Consider the following 27,144-nt stretch of genomic DNA (forward strand, 5'->3'; position numbering starts at 1 on the left):
TAATATATCTCTTTTTTGGCAACTCTTAAATTAAAAGAATCCAGGGGCTGGTAATTTGAACTGTCTTTGATGGGAGGCTGCTGTGGGAAATGACAAACAGCCACTGAGAGATGGTGCTGTGTCAGTGTGAAGGCACATGATCTAAATCAGGGGTTTTATCAATATAAGAACTCACTCCCCCTACAAAAGCTGATACAGACTCATTAGAGCAGCACAATCAGATGGGGAGAAATGGCAGAATAAATGTGCCTGGTAAAATCTGAATTTGTTTCTCTTGTATGTAAAGTGATGTCATGTCTTCAGGAAGTTTTGGTGCCTTATCCTTCTCTGGGTTGTGGCACATTCAGGGCACAGGGAGGTTAAAGCTCTCCTTTTATTTTCTTGATTTTTGAGACATAAAGCCCAGTTTTCCCCACCACTGAATACAGTGCTGTTAATTCCCTTTGGAATTCTCTTTCCTCATTCCATGAGGTTACCATGATAACTTCTTAGGGCTTCACAGGTATTTTCTTTTTCTCAGTTCAGAGTGAGAAATTGTTCTGGAGGGCTGGAGCATAACATTAGTAAATATACTTGGTCTTCAAATATACACAGTTTGAGTCTAACCTGATTTTTCAGAATATTTAGCATTAGTTTTTAGTATTTTGGCCCTTTGTTATAAGAATAGATTCCAGTTGACATTTTTCTTCTTTCAACACTTAGCTCTTCTTTTCTTAAAGTGAAATGTGTACTTATTGTAGGTTTGAGTTTTAAGGTAGGTAAAGGTAAAAATTTGATCTTTCTCCCCTCTGTGGGGTAAACTTTCTTCATTATTCCTTCAAGTGATCAAAATGAGCCAAAGCTCCCAAGTCTGCTGCTTGTGACTGTGGCTGAAAAGGGCAGAGATTCAAAGAGCAGAGAACAGAAACCTCTTAAACTCCATTTACCCTCCAGCTATTGTGTTATTGGTGTGAATAGAATAACTGGAAAATCTCCAGAAATTAAGATTCTTTGTTGGAGAAAAGCCTGCAGTTACTGTTGCTAAATAGCTACCTTAGCTTGTTATGCATGGTCTGTTAATGTAATTACAAATTAAATCACATTTAATTTGTATTAAAATCCCCTTTTGATATAAAAGTACGACTTTCTTAGTGTGGCTTTTCTTTATCCCAAGAAAAAAAACTGATTCTTTTCATCTGGGCAGGTTTTCTGTCTGGGAAAAGCTCTGAAATCCCAGGTTTGTTCATGCACACCCCCACCCCAGACATTCACATACATATATGTAGGTATAGCCATATATAATAGGACTTATATAATTAAAATACATATATGTAGGTATAGCCATATATCATGGGATTTCTCTTTGTCTGGGCTTAGGAAATAAAAGTCAGACAGCATGGGTTGTCCCTAATTTTGACCCCTTGTTAGAGGGTTTTACACAAAACCTTTCTTTTACTTTTGTCATAACTGTGGTAATTAATTAATGCAAAATAGAATGTTTGCCTTTCAAGCTGTATTCCTAAGAAGAATATGGATAGGAGCCTGTATTTGTAGGAAAATAGATTATTTTTAAGGATAGGGAGTGGTGGGGTTTTGGTATAAAATACTTGTTACAAGATCTGGAGGAAAGGGAAGGTGATTAAATTTGATGGATTATTTGTTGAAGACTGAAGTAGGATTTATGTTAATGGATAAATATGAATAAACTTGAGTGATGGCAGCCTTGGCAGTTGTTCAGACAGTCTGTAATGCAATATATTGTGAAATTAGTCACTGTGATAAAATATTTTCCAAATTAATTAGAGTGTGAGAGAAGGAAGCTTTGGATGTTGGGTGAGAAACAAAAATTAACTCAGTGCTCCAAGTTTCCATTGTAGCAAGGCTCATAAGCTCCAAGGGATCCTTCTGGCTCACTAATTTGAAGATTTTTAAAGAAATCTGATGGAGAGACTTCTTGGTTCTCCATAAAGAATGCCACTAAAGACTAAAGCTTTCCCTTGAATTGGTTTGGAGCTTGGGACACAGGCACAGAGAAATATCTGGAAGATTATCTGCTCTGAAAACTTTGCAGTTTGTGGATCAGTATGTGCTCCAACAGGATATATTGTGTATCTTCATTATAATAGGACATTTCTGGCAGAGAAGGAACAAATGGAGGTGCCACAGGTTTTGAAAGACTGCAGTTCATCTGGGACTAAACCATGGAAAGCACTTGAGCAAGAACATTTTAATGTCTGTAAAGTCCAGCAAACTCTGCAGCAGGTTTGCACTGTTAATTTTAACAAAATTTCATGTAAAACTCCTGCAGAAACATGGTTGTACAGGTAATACTTTCCTACAGTGAGGGGATGACAGCTGAGGGCATTTGTGCCATAATCATTTCTGCTCTGCTGTCTGTGCTCACATGAATCTGTGATTGTATGATCACATTCCTAATGCAGGGTTTTCCTTAGTGCTTCCCACAAATATGTGATATTGCCATTATTACACATTTCTGTTTGCAGGGTTCTGAGTGATTGGTACCAAGTGAATTACACTTGCCCAGCTCAGGAAAGGTTAAGAATAGCAGAGTAATTATGGAGATTTTTCTGTAGTAGATCCCACAGAATAATCTAATTTACTGTCTAATTTTATCTACTGTACTTACTGAGACAGCAAATAGATTATAAAATGTTTTGGGAATAGTAATTTAAAAGAGGGAAAAAAACCCCAAACCTCAGGGTATAACTGACAGTTTGACTACAGTAAATTAATAAAGGCTCACTGTATTTTGTGCTAATGAAACACAAAGAGCTGTGAGTGAGGCATCCAGAGTAGCTCAGTAATTGTATATTACAGGGGTGCAAGTGAAGGCTGTATGGAGAGCAAACAAAAGGCTGGAATTTGATTTTCCTCTTCCTTGACATATGAGTGATCAATCTTTGTTGTTTTTAATGACACTTCAAATTATGTTATCACTTTTATATTAAGCTGATTCTTTGTCTCCAGTGTCTGAAATCCGATTGCTTCACTCTTTTGTGAAAATGTTTCATTGTCCTTACAAAATTAAGATGTTTTGCTTTATTGCAAAAGCAGCTTTCCTTTAAGCCCAGGATTTCTCCATAGCTGATTCATACAGAGGGAATCACCAAGGAGTCTGGAAGATTAATTGTTTTCTTCCATTAAAATCCCCCTGAATCACCTCTTAGGAAATTGAACTCAACTCTTGGTTTTCTGGAGGAAAATAATCAAAGGGAATATAAACATGGCACATGTTGAGATGGCTGAACAGGAGAATTCCCATAAATATTCCAATGCTACAAGTAGTTTGTGAGATCCCCTAGGACAAACTCAAGTGACAACAAGGAATAGTTTTTAATAGTTTTAGTAACATCTTAACTGCTGTTACAACTTTTCCAGAGGCTGGCAGTGGGAAAGGAGCATCCTAAGGCATATGCTGCTTTTAGAGGGTAACAATGGATATCCTGAAAAAGGCATTAATGTCCTCAAAATGCCACAGGTGTGCTGATGGCCTTTGATCATTCCCTCAGGATGTGACAGTGGCAGTTCTTGGGGCACAGCTCCTTCCCTGCTCCATGCCCTGCTGTCCCTGGCAGATCCAGCTCCCTGCTTTCACTCCAGCCCTCAGCACATTCCCTGCTGCAAGAACAAAAAGTCAAAGCAGCTCTTTTACATAATAAAAGAGGGCAGAAAATTTCATGGATGGATCTGTCAAGGTCCAGGCTTGTCTTACTCCTGGTGTTTTTCTTTAGGCCTGGTTTTAGAGCACGTCTGAAGTGCTATTCCCACACAAGCCTGGGACATTTTTCCCAGCATTTGGGAAGCTCTTAATATGATTTTTGAAACTTATATCTTCACTCAAAGTCCCTGCACTTCTTCCAAGCCAGCCTTTCTGTATCCCTGGTGTTTCTCGTGGGAACAGTATGGCTTTTCTTACAGAGCACCTGGATAGGGACATCTCTTGGGATCCTTTTAACACTTAATGCCAATTATGGTTTTGTTTGCTCTGCTTTTAAATGTATTAACTGGAAATTTGATCAGCAGTTACAGTAGGATAATAAATCAATATTTATCTGATAAATCATAGTGTGAGATGAGGCAATAGTCTGTGTCCCAACAATTTACCTGTCCAAGCAGGTCAGGATTGGTTCTACTGGTGTAATTCTAGGAAAATTTCAAATGGAGAAAGCACCAAGGCTGATTTTTGGCCGTTCCATTGTCCATTCCAAATAGGGAACAAAAAATGCAATTGTTGAAATGGTCATATATTGACAGAATTCAGTCCCTTCCTTGCCCCCAAGCCATGGTTTGAGATGCCAGGCAGGAAACCACCAGGTTCCCTTCCCTTTCCCCCAGACTCTGCCTTTTCCAGCTGTAAATAAGAATGGCTCTGGGTCAGCATCCAGACTTGTCCTGGCTTAAGGTTCTTGGCCTCTTATTGGAAAGTGTATTTGGTATTTTATGTGGAAACCTGGAGTGTTGAAGGAACTTTTTCAAGTTTTTATCAGCTTTTATCAGGTGAAGGGCAGCGATGGCTGCAGTGGGAGGAGGATGTGGCTGGAATCTGAGGGTGCTGCACTGAGCAGGAAGTGCCACCTTTACCTGCCCCATTTAGCAGCAAAAGCAGATAGCTTGTAAGGGCTGGAATAGAAACCCTTCCCCACCCTTTGCAAGTCAGAGGGGAAGTCCTGTACAGACCCTTTGTCATCTGATCAATCTGTATTGTGAATTTCTTTTAACCTGTATCTTACTCTGAAGTATTTAATCTCAGAGATGGCTTACCTTTTCACAGAAATTCAATTCTTGTACACTGTATAATGTGCATTGCTGTCCTTGTGTTGTAAAGGCACAGCCTCTCCTGTTGTACTTCCCTCAGCTTTCCAAGCAGTCAGTCATTCCAGCTGGATCTGCAAAATGCCTTTTTTTTTTAAATTATGTGATTACTATATCTCATTTTCTTCAGTTCTGGCTTCTCTTGATTAAATACCTTGGATCACATTTAATAAAGAACAAGTGAAGCTGCAAGTGCAAAAAGATGAGCTGCTCTTGCAGAATTGATAGGGTTGAACTTAATGTTCTGTGTGGGATGTGATGGTGTAATTATAACTTGTCTGTGCCCCTGTGTGTGCAGGTCTGGCCAGGGGAATCCCGCAGATCTGGGATGTGGCTGAGGCCATGCCCAGGGAGTGACCCTGTCCTGTGTGTGCAGGTCTGGCCAGGGGAATCCTGCAGATCTGGGATGTGGCTGAGGCCATGCCCAGGGAGTGACCCTGTCCTGTGTGTGCAGGTCTGGCCAGGGGAATCCCGCAGATCTGGGATGTGTCTGAGGCTGTTCCCATGGTGTGACCCTGTCCTGTGTGTGCAGGTCTGGCCAGGGGAATCCTGCAGATCTGGGATGTGTCTGAGGCATGCCCAGGGAGTGACCCTGTCCTGTGTGTGCAGGTCTGGCCAGGGGTGTCCCAGGGATCTGGGATGTGTCTGAGGCTGTTCCCATGGTGTGACCCTGTCCTGTGTGTGCAGGTCTGGCCAGGGGTGTCCCAGGGATCTGGGATGTGGCTGAGGCTGTTCCCATGGTGTGACCCTGTCCTGTGTGTGCAGGTCTGGCCAGGGGTGTCCCAGGGATCTGGGATGTGGCTGAGGCTGTTCCCATGGTGTGACCCTGTCCTGTGTGTGCAGGTCTGGCCAGGGGTGTCCCAGGGATCTGGGATGTGGCTGAGGCTGTTCCCATGGTGTGACCCTGTCCTGTGTGTGCAGGTCTGGCCAGGGGTATCCTGCAGATCTGGGATGTGGCTGAGGCTGTTCCCAGGGAGTGACCCTGTCCTGTGTGTGCAGGTCTGGCCAGGGGTGTCCCAGGGATCTGGGATGTGGCTGAGGCCATGCCCAGGGAGTGACCCTGTCCTGTGTGTGCAGGTCTGGCTAGGGGTGTCCCAGGGATCTGGGATGTGGCTGAGGCTGTTCCCATGGTGTGACCCTGTCCTGTGTGTGCAGGTCTGGCCGGTTCCAGCTGCTGCCTGGGGGGACCCTGCAGATCCAGGACGTGGCCGAGGCCGATGCCGGGACCTTCACCTGCATCGCCGAGAGTGGCAACGACACCCTGGAGGCCCAGGCTGAGCTGACAGTCCAAGGTGGGTCAGAGATTTTAATTTTCATACAGAACACTTCTCCAGATGACTAAATACCAGGTTTATTCTGTGATTGGTTCTGTGCCCTGTTAAAAACCGAGCCCCCTCCACTACTGTTATAAACATCATTACTGTGATTCATTATTCAAAATACTTGTAATTTCCTCAATAGCCAAATGAGCAATGTGCTTATTTAATACAACCTGAGGGTGCTTAAAAGCTGCTCTGTCTGCTGCTATAATATTAAATGTGGGTGCTATCATACACTTGATGACCAAGGCCACAGTGTGGCTTGATCCCATCTGAAAGTCAGCCTGTGGTACTGCAACCTGGTTGTCTTTGGAAAGGACATTTCTAATGTATTTTTCATAATCCTTAAATATGTTGTTGTTTTCAATGAGCTTGCAAGAAGATAAAACCAGAGATATTTAGTAATATGTTGGTTTATTGTGTGTGTAACTGTTTTGCTTACTCTTGCAAGCCATTTTTTACTAGAAAAAGCACTGAAATATTGATAATGTAGTTCTAAAAGCATCTTACTATACATAAAAAAGTAAATAAAGCAGGCTGGGTAAGGAAAGAAAATAGACTTGGTAGGAAGTGGGGAAAAATTCAGGTAAAAGTTTTTCTTCTTTGCCTTTCTTACATTCCATGAGGGAAATCTGTCATTATTATTGATTGGATCCTAGCAGGGGTTTCCAGTTCTTTCTCTGGAGTTTCATGGCATATGGAGGGTCCTTATAAGAACTTAACTGGCTTGGTTTACTGTGGACTGTGGTGCTACAAAGTTGGTCTGAAAAATAATTCTGAGGGGAGAAATTTATTCATGGAACATCTATGAACAAAGGGTTTTCTATAGACTAAAGGAAGGGTTTTCTGACCAAAAAGAAGCACTCAGACTCAGTCTGGTCATGCAGAAAACCCCACATTTTGCTTACCTTCTATCTTGGTCAAAAGAATACAGATTTGGTGCTCTGGCTTTGGAAATACCTCCAAGCTTGAGGCTTCAGAACACTTTATGGTGGCTTCAAACAGCTCACTGTGTGCTGTGTTTAATTCACTTCCAGCCTCTCTGTTTTACAGAATTGGTTTTGTGTTTTATGGACAGTGACAGCAATTAATACCATTAATGATATGATGCAATTAAGCAGGTCATGGATAAAGGTGAGAGGAGCCTTAGTGCAGGACATCCAGCCAGGTCACCTGGGGATGAAAATGAACTGGAGAAAAGTCTTTTGCTCCTTATCTGAACCATTGTAAAGGATTTCTTCATTTGAGTGTGAAGATTTAGAATGTGTTCTGCCAGACCTTCCATGGTAATTTTGTTATACACCTGTCACTGGAAAGAAAAAATCCTTTGTGCTCAAATATTAAAATATATTAAAGATTCTATGGAGTGCATTTCGGGTAGTGACATTTCTGATTTTACTTCTTAGTTCTAATCTTAATTCTATTTTCCTTGAGAGGTCACTGTGGGGAGTAATTGTATTTCTGCATTACTGTAGCTTGGTGCAGGGTTGAATAGCCTGAATAACTGTTACCTGATCCCTGGATCATTTTCTTCTAGATTAAAGAAATTGTCATCTCTCCCCACCTAATAACAGCATGATTTTGCTTAATTTAAGTTCTTTCTGCTATTCTTGGAAATTAGTCTGTCAGCATTGCAGACAAGAAATCCATTTTTTAGGTACTAACTCCCTTCTGTATTTTTCTGCAGCTCTCCTTGAAGCCCTTGTTTTTTCTAAGAGGTTTCACTCTGTACTGGGGGTTGTACTTTTGGTACCATTTTCAATTGGGATAAGCAGAACCTTCAGTGCAGTTACTCAGATCCTATTGGTGACAGTTAAGGATATCACCAGTTTCAAATACCTGGAAATAGTTGAACTCCTGTGTCATAAATAAAAGGTGCTAAAGGAGCCTTCTATTGTCCTGTTGTTTGGTTTAAAAAGTGACTGGGATTTGCTTCCTTCCATACATCACAGAAGGACTGAATCAGGAAAATTACATTTAACTTGACTAGAAAGGTACTGAAGAGTCCAGAAGAATTGCACACAAATTTCTGTCCTTAGTCTCTTTCTGCATTGTGTATCTTGGAGTTAGTCAAGAAACTTCCTTAACTGTGGAAGGAAATTTTGGCTGCCCTGTTCCTGGAAGTGTTCAAGGCCAGGCTGGACAGGGCTTGGGGCAACCTGGGCTAGTGGAAAGTGTCCCTGTCCTTGGCAGGGGGTGAGTGGGATGAGCTGTCAGGTCCCTCCCAACCCAAACCACTCAGTGATTTTATGTATCTGCAAACTGGAGATCTCATGGACCCACTGGTCACACACTGAACCTTTGCCTGGTGCATCTGAGAAGTGGTTTCATGTGGAAGAGAGCAGAGCCTGTGGCTGAGGGAGTCCCTAAAGCTGGACATTGCTCAATCCTGTGCACAATTGACACAGGGCTGAACACTGAATGGATAAAATGTGTGTGCACCTTTGTACCCAGAGTATGGAAAAGGGACCCCCTTGATTTTTTCACCCCAGTCCAGGCCAAGCAAGGGCAGGACACTTCCCATGGTGGGGGCAAGAATTTGGTGCCTGAAAAGTCACCTCTCTCTTGGCTAGTGACAGTGCTCTCCCCTCACTGTGGGTGCTGCTACCAGGTTATTTACAGCACCTGGAATGAACTGAGAGCACTGGAAAAATTTGTTTTGCTCTCCCCAGCCATGAAAGAATCTGTAGCATTTCCCTCAGATAAGAGTGGGAAGTGATGACAGCAGAGATGGGGAAACAGGTAGTTGCTGTATTTAATCTGCTCAGCTTGGAAGAGCCAGAGTGGCAGTTAAATACTGGGAAGGTCAGAAGTTCAGCCTTCATCTGGGCAATATATCAAATTTATGGCTGTGCCCAGTGCCCTGGGAGTTTGTGCAGGGCTGGGTCTGAGTGAGGTCAACACAGGGGCTTCCTGTGGCCTGCCTTGGTGCTGGGGTGGGGACCAGCAGCTTGGGGGGACTTTCTCTCACTGTTGAAATATTTACTGCTGTTAATAATAAACCAGAAAGTCATAAACAAAAAAAAATTTCCATTTTCATTCTCCTATAAAATTGATATGACAGGCTCTCAAATAAATAAATCTCTGTGTTTGTGGGAGAAGAGTGAGAATTACTCTTTGCTGTTGTTTGTTACTGCCTTTCAGTGAGGTTTTGGAATAGCAGAAAGTCAACTTCTGAGTTGTCTAAGTCAGCATTCAGTGTCTGATAGTGTATCTTAAATATTATGCATTAAATGTCTCACTGTGATAATGTAACTAAACTTAGAAATAAAACAAGAGATGCTGCTTTTGGGGTATCTGTAATGATAAATCAGAGATTGCATGTTGCAATTAGCTCATCACAGCCTCGTTCATAATGCCAGAGCAAATTGTATGGAAAAACCCAAATGCAGAAGTGTTTTGATGGAATTGTCCACTTTGTGCTTCAGAAGGAAGTGCTGGAAATATTTCCAGTGGAACTGACAAGGCTTACAGCAGTGGCAAAGCCTTATTCCAGCAGAAAATAAGTATTTTGGAGTGGTGGTCCTGCAGTGTCAGGCAGCAGTGATTTCTATATTCTGGGTGAGGGTTGGCAGGGTTGCCTCACCTTGATTTTCCTGTTGCCTTTGCTCTTGCTGGGATGGGATCTCTTTGATTACTTATGGCAGGTGATTATTTTCAGTTTTTAATTGAAGATTTGGGTTTGAAAGCTAGTTGTGATTATACATCTATTAACATAGGAATTGTTATTAAAATAAAATAAGAATGTGCCAGGATGTGTGAAGCAAGTCAAGACTTTAAAACAAAACCAGGACAGCTGCAGAAGGAAGAGCCTGAATGTGAAGAGCCCTGGGCTTGTCCAGGATTCTCTGGGGCAGCTGCTTTGATAAAAGCTGATGCCATCCTGCCCCAGAAACTGTAGCTATTTGCAAAGCACATTAAGTCCTGCAGCAGCAGAGTAATATGTCTGGGTAACTCTTATTTTTGCATTAAGCTTTCATTATTATTGGAAACAATTCCAGGGAAGAAATTTGAACCATCACTGAAAATTGCTCAGACCTTTCTCATACGTTCTAGATGATCTTCATCGATTTCCCTCTCTAATTAAGCTCAGTGCTGCATTTGATAATGGGCTGCTCCTCAATTAGAGATTCAGGAGATGCTGCATGAGCCTGAAGCTGTCAAAGGCTCACGTGGGGGACAAAGTATTGTCCTTTTTGGGGGCCTCAGAATGTGCTGCTTGAGGAAGCTCTTGGAAGTAAAAACACCTTGGTTTCACAGGAGTTATTTCTTGCCCTGAAACTATATTGAGTAATTAGTGACCTTTTTTGTGCAGTGATGCAAACAAGGGCAGTGAGTCCAGGAATCTGGTGTGGGAAAGGTGGATGAGCTGAACTCCCTGCAGTTTGGGTCCTACCACTGCACTTCACTGTTTGTCTGAAAAGGCTTTCTGAAAGTCCTCACTGTTGCTCCTTAGAGAAGTTTAATGTGGGTGGAGCTCACAGTTCACCTGTTAATTCAACTAACTGGGAATTTTTGCCTCTCACATTTGTATTCAAGGCAGGTGTTGCTGGTGGAAAAGTTATAAACAGATATTCAGGTACATGGGAGAGGAAAGACAGGGGAGTGTTACTTTAAGGCTACATCATTTGTTCAGATTATACCTGGGCACCAGAAGGGAGAGGTATAATTTTTAATACTGAAGGTAAACTTCCCCAGAATGTTCTTTGCATCATGCAGAAGTCCCACTCTTGTGTTCAGCACTGTGATCTGATTTCTGTTCCATGGGACTTGAGCTCAGCAGAACCTCTGCTTTTCCTGCTCAGTGTCTGAATCTTGTTCTGTAGCTGGACTGTTGTAAGTGTGCAGGTTTTTTGGTCTGTCTTGTTGTTTTTTTAAGACCAGGAGGAACATTTGTCCAGCCCTTGACACAGGGCAGAGAGCTTGCCATGGTTGTCAATGGGGGCACCAACATTTGTTTTCTTCAGCTGTATTTCCAAAAGTCACTAATGAGCTTTGCTGGGATTTAAAGGAGGAGTCTCTGGTAGCAGTGCAGATGTTTAACATTCCATGGTGGTGTCAGAGAACTGTGTTGTGGGAGAGAGTCTCTTTTCCAAAGACCTGACAACATTTTGTCATGAAGTTCTTGTGATGAAACATCTGGAATTCCCTGGACAGTTTTCATTATATCTGGGAAAGCTGTCTTTGTGTTACAGAGGTGCTGCAGAGCTTTCACATGGATTTTTGTGGTGCTGAAAACAGATACAAAACAGCCCCCAAATGGGCAGGGGTTAATGAAGACAGGGATGAGATCCTTTGGGATGGGTGTCCATAATGGAATGGTGTGTAGGTTTGGGAGGAAAGATCCAGAACATGCCAGGAAGATGAAATTTAAAAAAAACCCTCTTTGTGAAATATATATATATATATATATATATATATATATATAAAACCCATTAAGAAAGACAAGACCAGATGATCAGTAACCCACAGAATTTGCACAAATGGTTTTCCTTGTAAATGTTCTTGAGGAATCCTTGGGGATAATAAAAATGTTACTAAATTAAGCAGCAGTGTCTTAAATATCTACAGTGTCGAAACTGATATTGAACTGAGGGAATTGGAAAGGCTGGTTTCTCTTTCAGACAGAGTTTCTAATAAATGAGGATCATGTTAACAGGGGTTTGAACCAGCTGCTGCTTTAGGGACAGAAATGCTTTTTCCCCAAAATGGCTTTTAAAACAGCAAGCTGAGGTTGTGCCTTTGGCCTAGATGGGCAGTTACAGAAATTTTTTTGCCCAAGATTCGTATTTAGGAGTGGGGTTTTTTTTGGTCTCCAAAGTAAAAATGTGCTTTTTAGTTTGGAACAGGCTTTGCCTAGCACAGGGTTTTCTCTTCTTGCAGTGTGGTTTTCATACAATGCTATAGGAAAGGTAAGCCTTGCTTACAGTCCCAAGTGTTCTTGGATGCTTTTAAGGATTCAGGGATACAGTAGATGTGTGTACTAGAGATAAGCCATAGGGGTTTTAATACTGCTTTTATTCCCCATCAAAAGGAGATGACAGAATTTCAATTGCAAACTAAAAGCTGAAAGGTTCAGTAGTAATTTTTAAGTTGCACATGCCAGAGACTTCCAGGAAATGTGAATGTGTGAACTAAGCTCATTAAAATGCCTTTTGCCTCCAAGTGAGACTCTTTTTGTAGGAGTTGTACCCTAAATGGTGAGTAGTTCTCTGTGCATCAGGGTCATCCTTCTATTTTAATTGGTTGAATCAAGCTTCAGCTTCAATTTTCGATTTTATGGCATTTAATTTTTTTTTTCATTTCAGCAGAAAATTTTGTGCTGTTTTCACACCACCAAATTTCATAATGAAAACTTGAGGGTCATGTTAAAGTGGAAATGCTGAGGAGCACCACACATCAATCAGTCTTGAGAGAGAGCCCATACCATAAAGTGAACATAGACTTTCCTTCAAGTTAAATTTTTATGATGGTAAAGCTGACTCTCATCCAGCAGATAATTGATTTCTTTAATGGGAGCCAGATTATTGCCATTACTGGATGTCTCATTATCCAAACTCTAGTCCTTGGCAGGGAAGTTTCTCCCAAAGTTGCAGAGATGAAACAATCCAGTAATTTGTGGGAAGGAGGAGGGCTTTTATCTGTGGTGGCTGATTCCCTATGCAGCCTTGCAGATAATTAGTTTGTCTTCGTGAGAAGAATAATTTAAAGGGAAACCACTGTGGAGCTTGGGTTCCTGGAGTAAACAGGGTTTGGTTATGTTGCCAGTGAAAGTTAAACACTTTGTGTTCTGGAGGAGATGGGAAGCCTTGGAGGCAGCTGTGAGCTGCCTAATAAAGGTGTTTTTAAAGGTGTTCTCTCCATAGGGGTGTTGGGGGCAGGCCTGGAGGGAAATGGGAGCAGGATCCAAGATACTCACAAAAGGAAATCAGGTTCAAAGCAGGCTGGTTAATGGTTAATGAAGGGCAAGTTATTTTTATATTGAATATTTTTCTAACCAGTCCCAAATTCTGGCAGCTCTGCTGGTCTTGTTTGTTTTCAAGTGCTGACTCAAAGGTTGCAGCTATGATGTTTCCTTTTTCACATCCTTGGGAGCTTAAATGTAGTCTCACTATAACATGGAGCAAAGCACTTTGCAGGTGAGGATACAAATTGCTGAACTGTGCTACCTCAAAGCACCCTGTGCTCTGCAAGTGCCACTCCCCAGGCTGTGTGTCTCTCACATCAGATGGTTTTAGCTTTGGTAAAACAATTGGTTCTGTGAAGATAATTTGAATAAAAGGGGGTTTGTGCTCATGCTGAGTACAACACTTGGAAGGCCCCCTGGAACCTCCCCATCACTTGCAGCTTAATGTAGGAATTCTCAGGATTTCTCTTTGTGTTGCCTCCAGTGGGTGTAGCCATGCAAGTTGCAAAGGGAAGAAGCAGAACTTAGAATACATCACTTTTCTGTACTGGAAGTCTCTTTTGAGGTGAGTTTATAGCAGCTCACAGCTCTGAGAGCTGAGTCAGGGCTGCAGAACAAACATTTCACTAAATTCTCATGATTTACTATAAGCTGTGTGCCATGCTTTGGGGAGAATCTTTAAAATATAATTTTACCTTTCCCCTTTGGGCAAATAATTTTCCTTCAGCTTTTCCAGTATATGTATAATTAATAACTTTGTTTACTGACAATGTCAACACTAACATAGCTCTGATTTATAGTCTTTATCTATTGCCTGTTTCCTGTAGCACATCCTAAGATGCCACATAAAGAAACTGTATTGTAGGAAGATGCTTCCAGTGGGAAGATAGAAAAATAAGAGTTTTGTGACCACCATCCTGTTATGTTCTGTTGGCTGCAGAAGAAACCATAAGGCTCAAATGACTGAGCTTTAAATAATTAGCTGAAGCTTTGCTTTGCTCTCTGGGAATCTGCATGGAGTGGGAAAGGAAAAGAGCCACTGGAGGCTTTGTGGGGCTGGGGAGGAGTTGAGTAAGCTCAGATTTCTGGGGCTGGAGCAGCTGTGGGCTCTGCCCTTGGCACTGGCTGTGCTTTTGCTCCCAGTCACACACTCAGTCTGCACAGTGCATGCTTCTTGCTCTGCTCATTTGCTTAAATGATCATTAGTGTGATTAACCATTAGAGGAGTGATTTCAGAGCTCTGATCTTCCTGCTGCTTGGATTGCAGCTGGAGTGGTCCAGGCAGACAGGTGGAGGATTGTGAGCAGGAGAAGAGAGGGTGTGTTAACCCCTGTAAAATTCCCCTGGGTGTGAGCAAGTGCTGGAGCACAAGGAAAAAAGCTTTTATGGAGCCTCCAAAGGGTTTCCATTCACTGCTGGTGCTGTTAGCAGAGCTCTGCATCATCACATCCACCACAGTAATGTTAGATCAGCACTTTGAATGCTTGGGTAAAGGATTGGGGATGCAAATATTAAGCTGGCTCTCTTGGAAAACTGGAACTTGACTTCTTTGGTTTCACATGGGATTGTAATTGTTGATTGCTGTTTTCCAAGGAAAAGAGAAACTTCTTTGAAGTGCAGGGGAAATGTTAAGGATTAAAGGGAATTACTTGAATTTTGGATGTGGCACTTGGGGCCGTGGTTTAGTGATTGGAAGAGCATCTTGCCCTTGTAGGGACCCATTGCTGTACCACCTTGTTAAAAATACTGTTCTGAGATAGTCTTTTGGAATTATTGACCAGTGGTTTTATCAGGAGGCTCCTTTGCCTCTGTTAAAGTGGTCACTGTTTAATTACTAATGTGAAATCTGAGTACTGGAGACTTAGAATTTCCTAATCTATTAACTGTTACTAATTTGTAGTTTAAATGTGTGAATGCTCTGCAGCCTGTTTCTCTTTGAAAAATTCTTTTCTAGAATACCACAAACTTTAAATATTAAAAACTGCCTTGGATTTGAGATGTACACCTGATCCATAATACCTGTCTCAATTTCTTTACTTTAAGGAACCCAAATTCCTGGATATTATTTAAGAAAAAAGACTGTTACTGGGGTCTGTGCTTTCCTGAATTGCCATTCTGAATTCCTGCTGCTATCACTGGGCCAGATTTCAACATAAGAGATTGTAAAGGCAAATTTGTATCTGTGCAGTGTGGGAAGAAACAACCCCAGATTCCACCTTCACTAATTCTGGAAAGCCTGAAGATCAATTAGAAGATTTTAATGCAGTTAAATGGCACAGTTTACAAAGATTACCCCAAGTTTATTTTCTGTCTTTCTGTACCTCAGTGGTGAGAACCCATGTGAATATTCTGTCTTTCTGTACCTCAGTGGTGAGAACCCATGTGAATATTAAAAAAATGTAGAAGGGAAGTGAGGATCTCTTGGTAAAGGGCCCCAAGAGCTGTTGCATGGTGCAGTCCCAGAGCAGCTCAGGGCCAGGGAATGCTGCAGGACCCTGAGTTCTGACAGTGCCCACAGGCAGCTGCCTGGGGAGGCTGAAGTAAAGGGTGAGCACAGTTGTTATTTCCCCTGAGTGGTCTCTTATTCTGCAGGCAGATTGGGATTTCCTCAGTGCTTTCTCTATTATTTATCAATCCCACATAGGTTTCTTTTCTATTACTCCATTTTCCTCTCCCACTCCCCCATGTAAACATCTTGTATCCCCCTCATCCCATGGCTCTGAGAAGAACAGCACCTTTTTTCTTTGTTTTGTGCCAATCTGTTAAATGCATTTGGTTTTTCTTTCCCCAGCTTTCATGGGGAAGGCTGAGCCAGTCCTTCCTTATTCCTGCACTGTGCCAGGCATGTTTATCTGGGCCTTTATTGAGTCCTTTGAGTTGTTTCTTTTCAGGCTGCAGAGTCTTGTTTGCTTGTTCCTTCCACGGAAGCTATTATTGAAGTGGGTTGTAATTAAGGTTATTTTTGGGATTTGTAAATTAGAAGGGACTTTGATGTGAAGATGGGCCTGCATTCACTGAGCTGGAAAGGAATTGGAATTGATGTGTAAAGCCAGCCTACAGAATTTGTGTCATTACAAGAAGAAACATGGAAAAGCAGTAACTCTCTATATTTTCTTTTGAACTTGATCAGGAAATAGCTATTTTTTTCTAGTGCCAGGATGTGCCTGGATCCAGCAGCAGCTATTGGTGAACGTGAGAGGGGTTTAGTTAATCCTATAAATTATTTTTACTCTTCCCAGCTCTAGTTTGTCTTTTCCCCTAATGATCTAGGGCAATCTGTATTCAAGTGAACAAACAGCTTCATATTTGAAATGATCTTAAAATGTGTGTCCTTCCTGGCCTTTGGAGCTCCTCAGTCTGCAGCACACAAATGAAACCCCCACTGTGAGGACTGCACTGGGACATATTCAAAGATATGGGATGTCAAGGCTTGCTGTCTTTAATTTGTCACACCCTCTTTCCCCTTCTTCTGGGATGGAATTAGGAAATTCTTAAATGCATGTTCTCCTGCTGTTTCTCCCCAGGATCTCACTGCCTTGTGCACTGCACAAACTTCACAGTGCTATTTGATTGAGAAAATATTCAATATTTGATATTTTTCCTTATTCAGAGGGTAGTCCCATGGTTTATTTATAATACTCTGTTGAAATCCATATTTATTCCTGTTTTGGTATTCAGCTCCATGGCACCTGAATCATTCATAACTACTAATGAATGTATTTTTGCTCTCTGCTGAAATGAAGTGGCATTGAATCCATTTAAAAAATTGACTGGGACACAGAAAAATTAAGAGGAAATGTATCCAGCTGTTTTAGTGCCCAGTGTGAGACACTTCAGCATTGATATTTCAGAATATACATCCCATAATCTGTCCCTTCAGAGCTGTGACTGCCCTGGAGAAGGGGCTGATGGGCCACAGTCACCTCTCAAATACTGGATTTGCTCCACAGATGTCCAGCCAATCCCACCAGAGAGGCAGGGGCTGGGGAAGGACCTGGGACCATTCATTCCCTGCTCATGGTGCCTTTGCAAGTCTGCAGTCCCTCTCTGCTTTCCAGGCATCTCCCTGTCATCTTAGACAAAGTCAACAGTTTTAGTATTATTATTTGTTAATCTTCATGTATCACAATTATTTGAGCAACTGTAAATTTAGGATTTGAGGTTTTGCAAGACTCAAGGAAGCAAATAACAGTGTGCCATATTCCCAATTTGTCAGTTATAAAGCACTTCTTACCAAGGGGTTTGGGTGTCCTGCCAGGTGGAGGGAGAACTCGACCCTATATCCACCATGTATACCCATGTATATCCAGAATAAACATCCCTAAATCCTGAAGTAACATTTTATTGTTCACAGTGATTGCTGCAGATCCTTCCACTCAATAGTCCCAGGGTAGCTGGAGGATCCCTGCTGGGCTTTTGTTAGCAGGGATCTAAAGAGCCACAGGAGGCAGTGTGGTGGGAACTGGGATTGGGGGGTTTGCCTGGAAATAGCTGGAAATGGGAAACAAGGCCCCAAAGGCTTTGGGTCTCATCGTGCTCAGGGCTGTCTGAGGCCTCTTCTCCAGCTCAGCTTTGTGTGGAAAATGAGGGCTCTGGAATTCAATAAAAATTTCATTGCCTTTGGCGCTGCTGTAAGAAGTTTAAATTTTGATGAGCGTTCTTGTTATTCAGATGTTTCCATGGTACTTGGAGTAGATTCAGGGTCAAACAGGCGAGATTTCTCCTAGAAAGGCTGGGGAAGGAGAGCTTAGTAAAACAGAGAAATAATGAATGTAGCAGTTTTACATTATTGATGTCTAGATTAAGGTTTTTACTTCTAAAGATCACCCGAGAAGTTGCTTGGAAGGCTCGCTTGGAATGATAATCAGTAAAACCCTCTGATAAGCACTGAGGGAGCTCTGCTTTAGGTTATTACAGCTGATAAGCTTTTCCATGTCATCTGGTTATCTAATTTCCATGTAGAAATCGTGTATTCTGTCCTTTGTCTGAGTTCCTCCTTGGTTGGGGAGTTCACCCAGTTCTCCAGGTTCACCCAGCAGCAGGTGAATCCCAGCCCGTGCCTCCACAGGTTTTTGGAGATGTCCTTCCACAGGGGGTGGGCTCGGTCTGAACCAGAAGGAAATAAATCTTTGATGTCTTTGGTCATGGAGGAGTTTTACTGGGAGCACTGGAGGGGAGGTAAAAGTGCAGAGGGTGTTGAGGCCAAAACTCTCCCATAGAAGGAGACAGGGATCTGTAAATTTGTACATCTTCATTCCACAGGTGGTTTGAGTTTTCACTTGTGTATTCTCCTATTGTGGGCAAAACACCACAATGTAGGTTAGTGCAGGGCAGACACTCACTGGTGGGGCCAAGTACTCACAGAACATTTGGGACTGAAAGGGACCTGTGGAGACCATGCAGTCCATCCAGGATTATCCAGGTGGGTTTGGGATGTCTCCAGACAGGGACTGCCACCAGGTTCTGCCACCCTCATGGAAAGCAGCTCTTCCTCACACTGAGATGCAGTTTGTGATTTAATTTTTATGGCCATTACTTCTCATCCTGCTGCAGAATACCACTGACAAGTGTTATGGAATTAGCTTTTCACTGATCTTGGGCAAAGGTCAGTGTTTCATCCCTGCAGGGAGTAGCTGAGGGAGCTCTGGCACCTCTTCCCCTGAGCTCAGGGTGGGGGGGGATTCCATCATGCTGCCCTGATCCATGGCAGTGCTGCATCTGTCTGTCATCCTGAGACACACAGGAGTTCCTCTGCTGTTCCTACACCTGCTCCTGCACCTCTGTGGGGGCTCAGATGTGCCTGTCCCCCAGGAACAGCACTTCCATGGCAGTACAGGCAGAGGGGGTGGTTTGTGTCTGTCTGTGTGGGCACAGAGGTTCTGCAGCCCCAGCTTCCCTCACTCCTCTGTTCTGATGGAGCTCAGCACCATCGTGTCACTGAGGGTCCATCCCTGCCCAAACATCAGTGCTCCCAACCCCACACCAGAGATAATGGCATTATAGGCATGGAAAACACAGAGAATCCAGCTCAAACCCTGAATTTATCAGGATGTTAGGGCTGTAAACTGATGGCCATTCCAGGGTGGTGGCATGCATCACCACCAGCAGCATTTAGTTTAGTAGAAGGGGATCTGTGTAATAGAACTTAACCAAAAATAAAATAGTTTGAGGAAGGTTACAAAAAACACAAAGCAAAGGTACAGCCAGAGAGGTTAAACAAATACTGGTCATGTGGTGTTTGTGTTCACAGTGAGCATCCAACACCAGTGAAAAGCTACCCTGCAAAAAGAAATACCCACCTCCAAACCTCCCCAGAGATCTCCTAAGGACAAGGGATAGCAATTATTATTCTCCTGTTTATTTGCAAGTAAATTAATACAAAACTTTCAGTCATTTGCTAATAACATACAAATTTGTGATAGTTTTTTCCAAGCCTGTCAGAGCTGGGACATCTGCCAGGGACAGCACAGGGTCAGCACATGATGGAGTGTGAGGAGAAAGGGGTGAGAAGATGGCCTGAAGCAGAAAAGTGAATTCCTGCTGTCTGTGTTCTCTGCAAAATTGGAGACTTCTGTCTTAAATTGTATTTTATCTTTTCAAACAGAGGGAGCTGGAGGGAGGCCATACCTGAACTTGCAATGTTAGTAAAATCTATTTCAGAGCAAACCCCTGAAGTGAACAGTGAGGAATCATCAGGACCAGATGGTCTTCACTCCATATTTTTCAAGGAGCTGAAGTGTGAAATCCTGAGCTCCCAAGAGTGCTGTGTAACCTAGCACCTAAATCAGCAGTCTGAAAAAAAATCAGGCTAAGGAGATTGGGTCAGTGTGATGTGAGGGTTTTAGAAGCCTTTTGGAGGAGATTTGGGGAGCTGTGGGTGAGTAAATCTGATGTCTGAACCTGTTAAAGCAACAAAAAATAAAATACAGTGTTGGTAATGGTTGAATCCATCCATGTGTACTTGTGCACATGTACAAAAGCCACATTTTACTATGGAGAACCTTTTGTAGGATGTTGCTGCCCTTTCCTTCCAGAACCCTTCTGACAGTGTCAATCACTAAGAGCCTCAAACACCAGCACTGGGAGTCAGAGTGAAGTCCCTCCTGCAGGAAAAAGGGGATCAATTCATTGTTTAATAGGAAATTAGAGGGGGAATAGGGTGTTGTTTTTATCTGCCAGTTTCTGTAATCCAGCCATGGTCTCTGACCTGGGGCTTGGCATAGCTGTGAAATACTGAAGTGGGAAATGCAGGCCTTTGGAAAATGCAAGATCTTAAAAACCAAATTAAATGGTAGGAATTGCTAGGAAAGGAATAGGCACCTGAGCAGAAAAATCATTAGGGGACTGTCTAAATCTGTGCTGGTCCTGATGTCAGATGGGGTGAGCAGTTCTTGTTCCCTCCTCTCTTAAACACAGCAAAGCTCTTGGGTGTAGTAAAGCCAGAGCAGGTGTAGGATGTAATGGGGGTCATGGAGTGGTTTGGGTGGGAAGGGACCTTAAATCTCATTCAGTTCCACCCCCTGCCCTAGACAGGGACACCTTCCACTGTTCCAGGATGCTCAGGGCTGTGTCCAGACCAGTTCTGTTCTGTAAATCACAAGTGCTTTGTGGGGAGAAGAGTGGAAAGGAGTGCTTGTTTCTCCTCATTGGCAGGAACCAAGAAACAACCTGTGGCTTACTGACTCCAGAACATGAAAAAGTTGGTTAATTTTCTCTGGAGGTATCTCATGGAGCTCATCCCTTTGAGCTTTAGGGCTGCTGAAGGCTCACCTGGAGCCAGAAAACAGCTTTTTAAAGGCAAAGTGTGACCAGGAACAGAAAACACAAAGCTCTCTCCTCTTTCCCAGGAAATCCCTTAGCCAGGGATTGCTCAATGCTGGGAGAATATCCAGAGATATTTCACTTCTCTGCTTTTCTTCTGTTCCCTCCCAGACACTGTGCCCCTTTGTGCATGGGATGGAGATGTTAGTCCTGTTCATTCCTCCTGCACAGGAATGACACATAAATATAGATATATATACACACTAATTTCCTTTCTGCAGCACTGAGCATTTCTTTGTTAAGCTCCAATTTGAGGTGTCCAGTTCCCTGGCTTCATAATCCTGCCTTTGCTCAAATAACCAATTCCAGCTCTTCCCTTTTTCTCTTGGAGCCAATTTTCTGAGTCATTGATCATTTTCATTGCTCTCTTGTAAATCAGAGTTCATATTTTCCTTCAAATGTGGGGCTCCAGTATCAGAGTTGGTGAGGGCTTGGGCTGTGTTGGGTGGAGGGGAGGGAGCTGCTGCCAGGCTCCACATGGGCAGTTCTTCCATCCCAGTGTGATACTGGGACTCATGTCCAGTTTGTGACAAAATCCTTGTTTCTCACACCTTTGTGAACTTTAGTGCTATTACTTCCAATTCCATAAATCTACAATATATTATTTCTCCCTAAAAGCTCCCACATATGTTGAATTACAGCATGAGTTTTTTACTCTCTCTGATTGATCAATATAATTTTACTTAATATTTGTTCTGTACTATTCATGCTTACCTGGTTTCTTGGTTGTTGTCCTGGCATTGAATATTGGGTTTTAGTTTCTGCCTCTGGAATGTTTATCTGGGGACTGAAGCATGGATCATATTTAGCAATTTCTGAATGAAAGCTTTTCACTGTAAATGTAAACTAGTTGTTTTAATTCAGCCCTGCCCTTCTGCCACCACTGGAACCTGCTCTCCATGGAGCTGGGAAACTGTAAAGCTCTGAACAGCCCAGAGGAGCAAGACATGGCCATCAAATGCTCATTTGGGGCTGTTCCAGCTGCTGAGCAGATGTTAATGAGGTCATTGGAGAAGGCAAAGCAGGCCCCTCTCTCTGCCCTGGCTGGTGAAGAAGTGGGAAAGATTCCCACCAGTCAGGATGCCACAGGCACCACTTCTCCCTGGGGACATGGGCTTTAATTTTCTAAAACAGATATAAAACATAACCATTTTCTGTATAGAGAATGTCACTGCCACCAAAACTGTTCATAAACTGGTTTTGCTGCAAAAAAAATTGCTGTGGTAGTTTACATTTTTATAACCTTTTTATTTCTTGGTGTGCTGGTTTTTGTACATGAATTTGGCACTTGTCTGCATTTCTCTAGAGAAACCCTTTTTGTCAGCTTGTGTTTGCCTCACACATTTTGTAGCTGCATATTAAATGTGTTTTAAGGACATCACAGCCATGCTCAGGGGCTGAGCCTACAACATAGTTTTGGAGTTTAAACCTCTTTTTTTTAACAAGTATTATCCATATACTTCTGCTGTTTTTTAAAGAAGAATGTTATGACTCCCCATTTTCATTTAAAGTGTAAATTTATTTTTTTTCAGGATACATTTGAAGAAAACCAACTAATTTGTACAACTAACTCATGGAATTAAAAGATAGTAATAAAAAAATTCAGCTGTCAAACATCAATTCAAGCATTTTTCCCTGTGTTGTTGGGGAGGGACAGGAGGGGATGGATTAACTGGGTGATGGTCATGTTGCATTTTGATCCTTCTTAGAAACAACATTGCAGTTGTGAAAATTGCATTTAAATTTATAATGATTCTAATAGGATTTGAAGCATGTCCTAATGGAATAGGTTGTTATCCCTGGAGGAGGAAATAAAATCCCTGTGGACCATTTCAAGCTGATATGAAATGGACTTTATGGTAAAATGTCCATTTTAAATACTGCTGGTAATCCAGATTTGTAAGTGAAATGTGAGCTAGGGCTTGTGCCCCCAGCATCCCTCAGAAATGGGTGATAAATGGAACTGGCCAGGAATGCTGGAGTCAGGATTATTTAGCTACACTATGAAAATGTGGCTGCTCTGCTGAGCTGGGGGCTAGGGGGAAGCTTCTGGAATGAAGAAATGCTTTTGTAAGGATGGCTGGACATGCACTCCATGTCTGCTTGGTCATGGACAAAAGTGTGGGAGGAAAGGGATGAGGAGGAGTGGCAGCAGCTGGGATTTCACTGGAAAACACACAGCTCATTTCTAGGGATAGAGGGCACATGAAGGTGGTGGAGGAAGCAGCAGTGATACTTCAGGGCTGTCCTGGACATTCCCAGTTGGAAATTCAGCCCTCTGGCTGCCTTAGGCTGTTACTGGAGTCCCAGTGCCCTTCAGGAATAGTCCTGGAAGTGCCCAAAGCTGGGTTGGATGGGGCTTGGAGCACTGTGGGCTGGGGGAAGGTACTGCTGGCACTGGGTGGGCTTTGAGATCCCTTCCCCCCCATCAGTCACAGGTCTGTGACTTGCACTGCTCAGTCCTGTTCATTTTGGGTTTGTGGGATGCTGTGCTTGGACCAGCAGCTGATTCATTAATGCTTTTTAGAAAGAGAATAAGTCTTTTTAAATGATCTTTACAACCCAAAGGAAACTATTGCCATGCTCTTCCTGTACAGGAGAGCTACAGACACTGGAATTAATTTCCATTTCCTTCTGTTCACCTCTACATGTGGAATGGGATCCATGTCCAGCATCAGTTCCTGTTTCCACATCACCTTGGGTGCAATTCCTCCTGCATGGCTGGAGTTCCTCAGCTCTCCCATCCTTTTAGAGCTATTGGCTTAGAAAAACATCTTGTTTTTCAAATATTTCACCTTTATTGGGATGTAGCTTAGAAGTTTGAATCAGCTGCTGATGTAGGTTGGATTGGGTTTTTTTCTTAATCTTTTGATCACTGTTGTGATCAAAATATTTTTTTTTCAGTCTCCAAAAGGGTGGCTGGGCTCCCTGGGTGGTGTGAAATTCTGTTGAAGGATTTTTCATTTTCAGGAGTTGTTCTGTGCTGACATGAAGAGGGGCTGGACTGCCAAGTTGTCTTTGAAGTTTAATTGTGTGTTTGGCAACAGAGCACACCATCTTCCCTTACAAATCTGGTTTTCTGTGGTAATTGACTTGTTTGCTCTGTGGTTATCAATTGAACTTCTCTACCACAATCATCTGTACTTGCATTGTGTTAATGCTAAACACTGACATAGTTAAACCAGAAGAGTGTTTGAAAAGCATTTATTAATTCATTAACTGGGAGGTAATTGATAAAGTGAGCACTCCTCGTGCTATTCTTCCTCTGTGAGCAGCTTGGCATTTGCCCCATGAGCCAGAAAAGCAAAGTCACTTTGGAAAAATAATGTATTTCAAATTCTTAATCTCTTGAATCAAAAGTAATTGAGAGTAGGTAGGATATTGTCTGCTTCAACTTCCATTTTTGTGTCAAAAAAATTCAAAATCAATGCCTCTTTTTGGATGATGTCCCAAATTGGAGCAATATCAGTTGCCAAATACATTTGAGTTCCTTCCAAATGTCTTCATGAAGAGTTAAACGTTAGTGGAGAATGCAGAGTCAGAACTTTCCTGTGATACAGTTTGGGCATTCAGCTCTTCCCTGGGAGGGTGGGGAGCCCTGGCACAGGTGCCCAGAGCAGCTGGGGCTGCCCCTGCATCCCTGGCAGTGTCCAGGGCCAGGCTGGATGGGGCTTGGAGCACCCTGGGCTAGTGGAAGGGGTGGGATGAGATGATCTTCCAGGAACTGTCCAGCCCAAACCAGGCTGGGATTACATTAGGAGTTTTTCACAGAAGTTTTTGTGTTTTCGATGGTGCCTGTTACTGGCTTGGGTGTCTCTGTGTTCTTCTGGCAAAATTAATATGTGGTGAAGGAATTAAAACTCACCTGTAATGAATGTTTTGTAAATGGAAGCATTGTACATTCATGGGAAAACAACTTTTCCAGTGCCTGTATTCCCTTTTCTCAGCTGTGCAAGCGCTGCAGGAATCGATCAGTGCCTGTGAATAGCAGAGACAGAGATGGAAGGGAAATGAGAACATAAACTATTGATCAGGCAGGCTGAACAAAATGAGCCATTAGTTAAAAAGGGCTAACGATGAGCAGGCAATGATTGTCCCAGGCTGGCAGGGGATGATGCATGTGGGGAGGGCAGAGGCAGAGTGATGGATGGGCTGAGGGCTTTGCTGCAGTGCTGCCATGGTATTTATGCCATTTTTCAAGGCACTGCTGAGACACAGCTGAAATTGCATGTAAATGATTGAAACTCCACAGGCTCTGGAGATGGATTCAGGCTGGAGCACATCCAGGGGGTTGTGTGGAATTGTCACAGCAGAGCAAAGCAAACACCACTTGTTGAGCTGCCCAAAATTAGGTTGGGATATGGGAAGGGAGGGAGCAGTAGCATAGCTTGTAATAAATAACAGTGCTGAGGATAAATACCAGGGAGGAATAAAAATAATTTTCATAGAGAATAAATTACAGCAATTTGGTGGCAAATAAATTCAGAAGAGAGTTTTCAAATGTCAGAGTTGTGTATGGTGGTGGCAGCCATCAGAGGGTAAGCACAGAAATATCTGAACCTTTTCAAGGTGGAATTTATGGTGTGTTTGGTAAATTTTTGGGAAGTTGGTATGAAAGGGATGTCTGAATTCACAGGCAGCCAGGCTCTGCCCCATCCAGCTTTTTGCTCCTGTGTGAGAATTTGAGCAGTGAATGTACAGCTTTGTGTAGCTTTGCACCCTTACCTGAGAGTTAAACCACCTCCTTACTCTAAAGTATTTCCATTTATTAATGTTCTCTTTATTCATTTATAATCCAAACCATGAGGGGGGTTGGGGGAGCTGCTCACCTCCAGCTGTTTTTAAAAGTATTAAATCCACCTACAACCCTTTGGGATCATTTCAGAGGAAGGAGTAAAGCATGACCTAGGACTCCTTATCCACAGCACCAAATCAACCCCATTGAGAGGCCAAGTGTGTAAATTGTTTGTCTAAACCCCGTGGCCCTTCCATATTGACTTTCTTTGCTAGATATTAAAGGGCAAAAGGCTGTTTTGGGCTTTCCTGGAACTCCAACAATCCGAGCTGCCGACACAAGAGAGAGAATTGCCCTGTGCTGGGAGTGCAGTAAACACAGATAAATGGATGGGTGTTCTCTCAAGAGGATACTCAAGGAATAAGTGCCTGCAGGGCTTGGTGCTCCTGAGCCAGATGAGTGCAGAGGCCCTGGATGCAGCTGGAGGCTCCTGTGGGAGAAGCTGTGATGTGCTTCTGCACCAGTCACTTGGGGCTGGTGTCCCCAAAAAATCTGTATCTCAGAGTTTGAGTGATTTTAATTATATTTGATTGAATTAATCTCACTCTGAGGACTTAAGGACGTTTAAAAGGCAGCCAAGACCCAGAGTAACACCTTTGGTGCATGTTGGAAGTGGAGGACTTCTGTTCTTCATAGAATTCATGTTCAGATCTTCTCTGCTGTGTTATGAATGCACAGCTCCCCTCCTGTATATCCATGAAATGTCATCACTGTGGTCCAGAGGCAGCTGGCTGCTCCTGGACATCCTGTTTCCTTGGCTTCCACACGCCAGAGAAGAAACTCCAGGGCTCCGTGCAGCATTCTCTGTTTGATGATCTCAGTTCCTTCACAGGAGCACGAGGCCATGGTGCCCTGGGAAAGTTCCATCTCAGTTTTGTGTCCATTCATTTTTAAAAGTACTTTTTGATATAATTGTAGCTTTTGTTTTCCTGTTGACTTGAGCTGCGAGTTTAACTTTGCAATTCATGCACCTCAGTTCCATTTCTTCTGTCATGTAGTTTGGAGGGGACCTTAGAGATCATGTCATTGCCAGCCCTCTGCCATGGCAGTGACACTTCCACTGGACCAGGCTGCTCCAAGCCCTGTCCAGCCTGGCCCAAAGGCAATTCTGGAAGAACTCCCAGCTTGTGTCAGTGTCTCAAACCGGAGCTGCACATTCCTGCTGCCTTTGCTGCCCCTCATGCCAAATCCCCAGTCCAGCTCTGAGTGTGTGTGACTGTCAGGTCTCTTCCTCTGGTGTAACATCATCCTCCTGTCTGTGTTCTTCCCCCTGCAGTCCCCCCCAGGTTCCTGAGGCGCCCTGTGAACATCTATGCCCACGAGTCCATGGACATCGTGTTTGAGTGCGAGGTGGCGGGGAAGCCAGCGCCGACCGTCAGGTGGCTCAAGAACGGGGACGTGGTCATCCCCAGTGACTACTTCAGAATCGTGGTGAGTGCACTGCCAGTTCTGCACACAGCCATGCAAATGCAGCTCTTCTGTGGAGCCTG

General features: G+C 43.1%; 1 protein-coding gene across 7 annotated transcripts in view; it reads left to right on the forward strand.

The window, feature by feature from the left end:
• The window catches only part of NEO1 (neogenin 1), a 154,699-nt gene that overhangs the window by 70,662 nt on the left and 56,893 nt on the right, over window positions 1-27,144 (forward strand). For all 7 annotated transcript variants that reach the window (XM_056499759.1, XM_056499760.1, XM_056499761.1 and 4 more), the window contains exons 5-6: window positions 5,968-6,104; window positions 26,931-27,085. In XM_056499759.1, coding sequence (XP_056355734.1) covers window positions 5,968-6,104; window positions 26,931-27,085 — 292 coding nt within the window. The remainder of the gene's footprint in view (window positions 1-5,967; window positions 6,105-26,930; window positions 27,086-27,144) is intronic.

This window comes from Oenanthe melanoleuca, chromosome 10 (assembly GCF_029582105.1).
Source record: "Oenanthe melanoleuca isolate GR-GAL-2019-014 chromosome 10, OMel1.0, whole genome shotgun sequence".
Lineage (NCBI taxonomy): Eukaryota > Metazoa > Chordata > Aves > Passeriformes > Muscicapidae > Oenanthe > Oenanthe melanoleuca.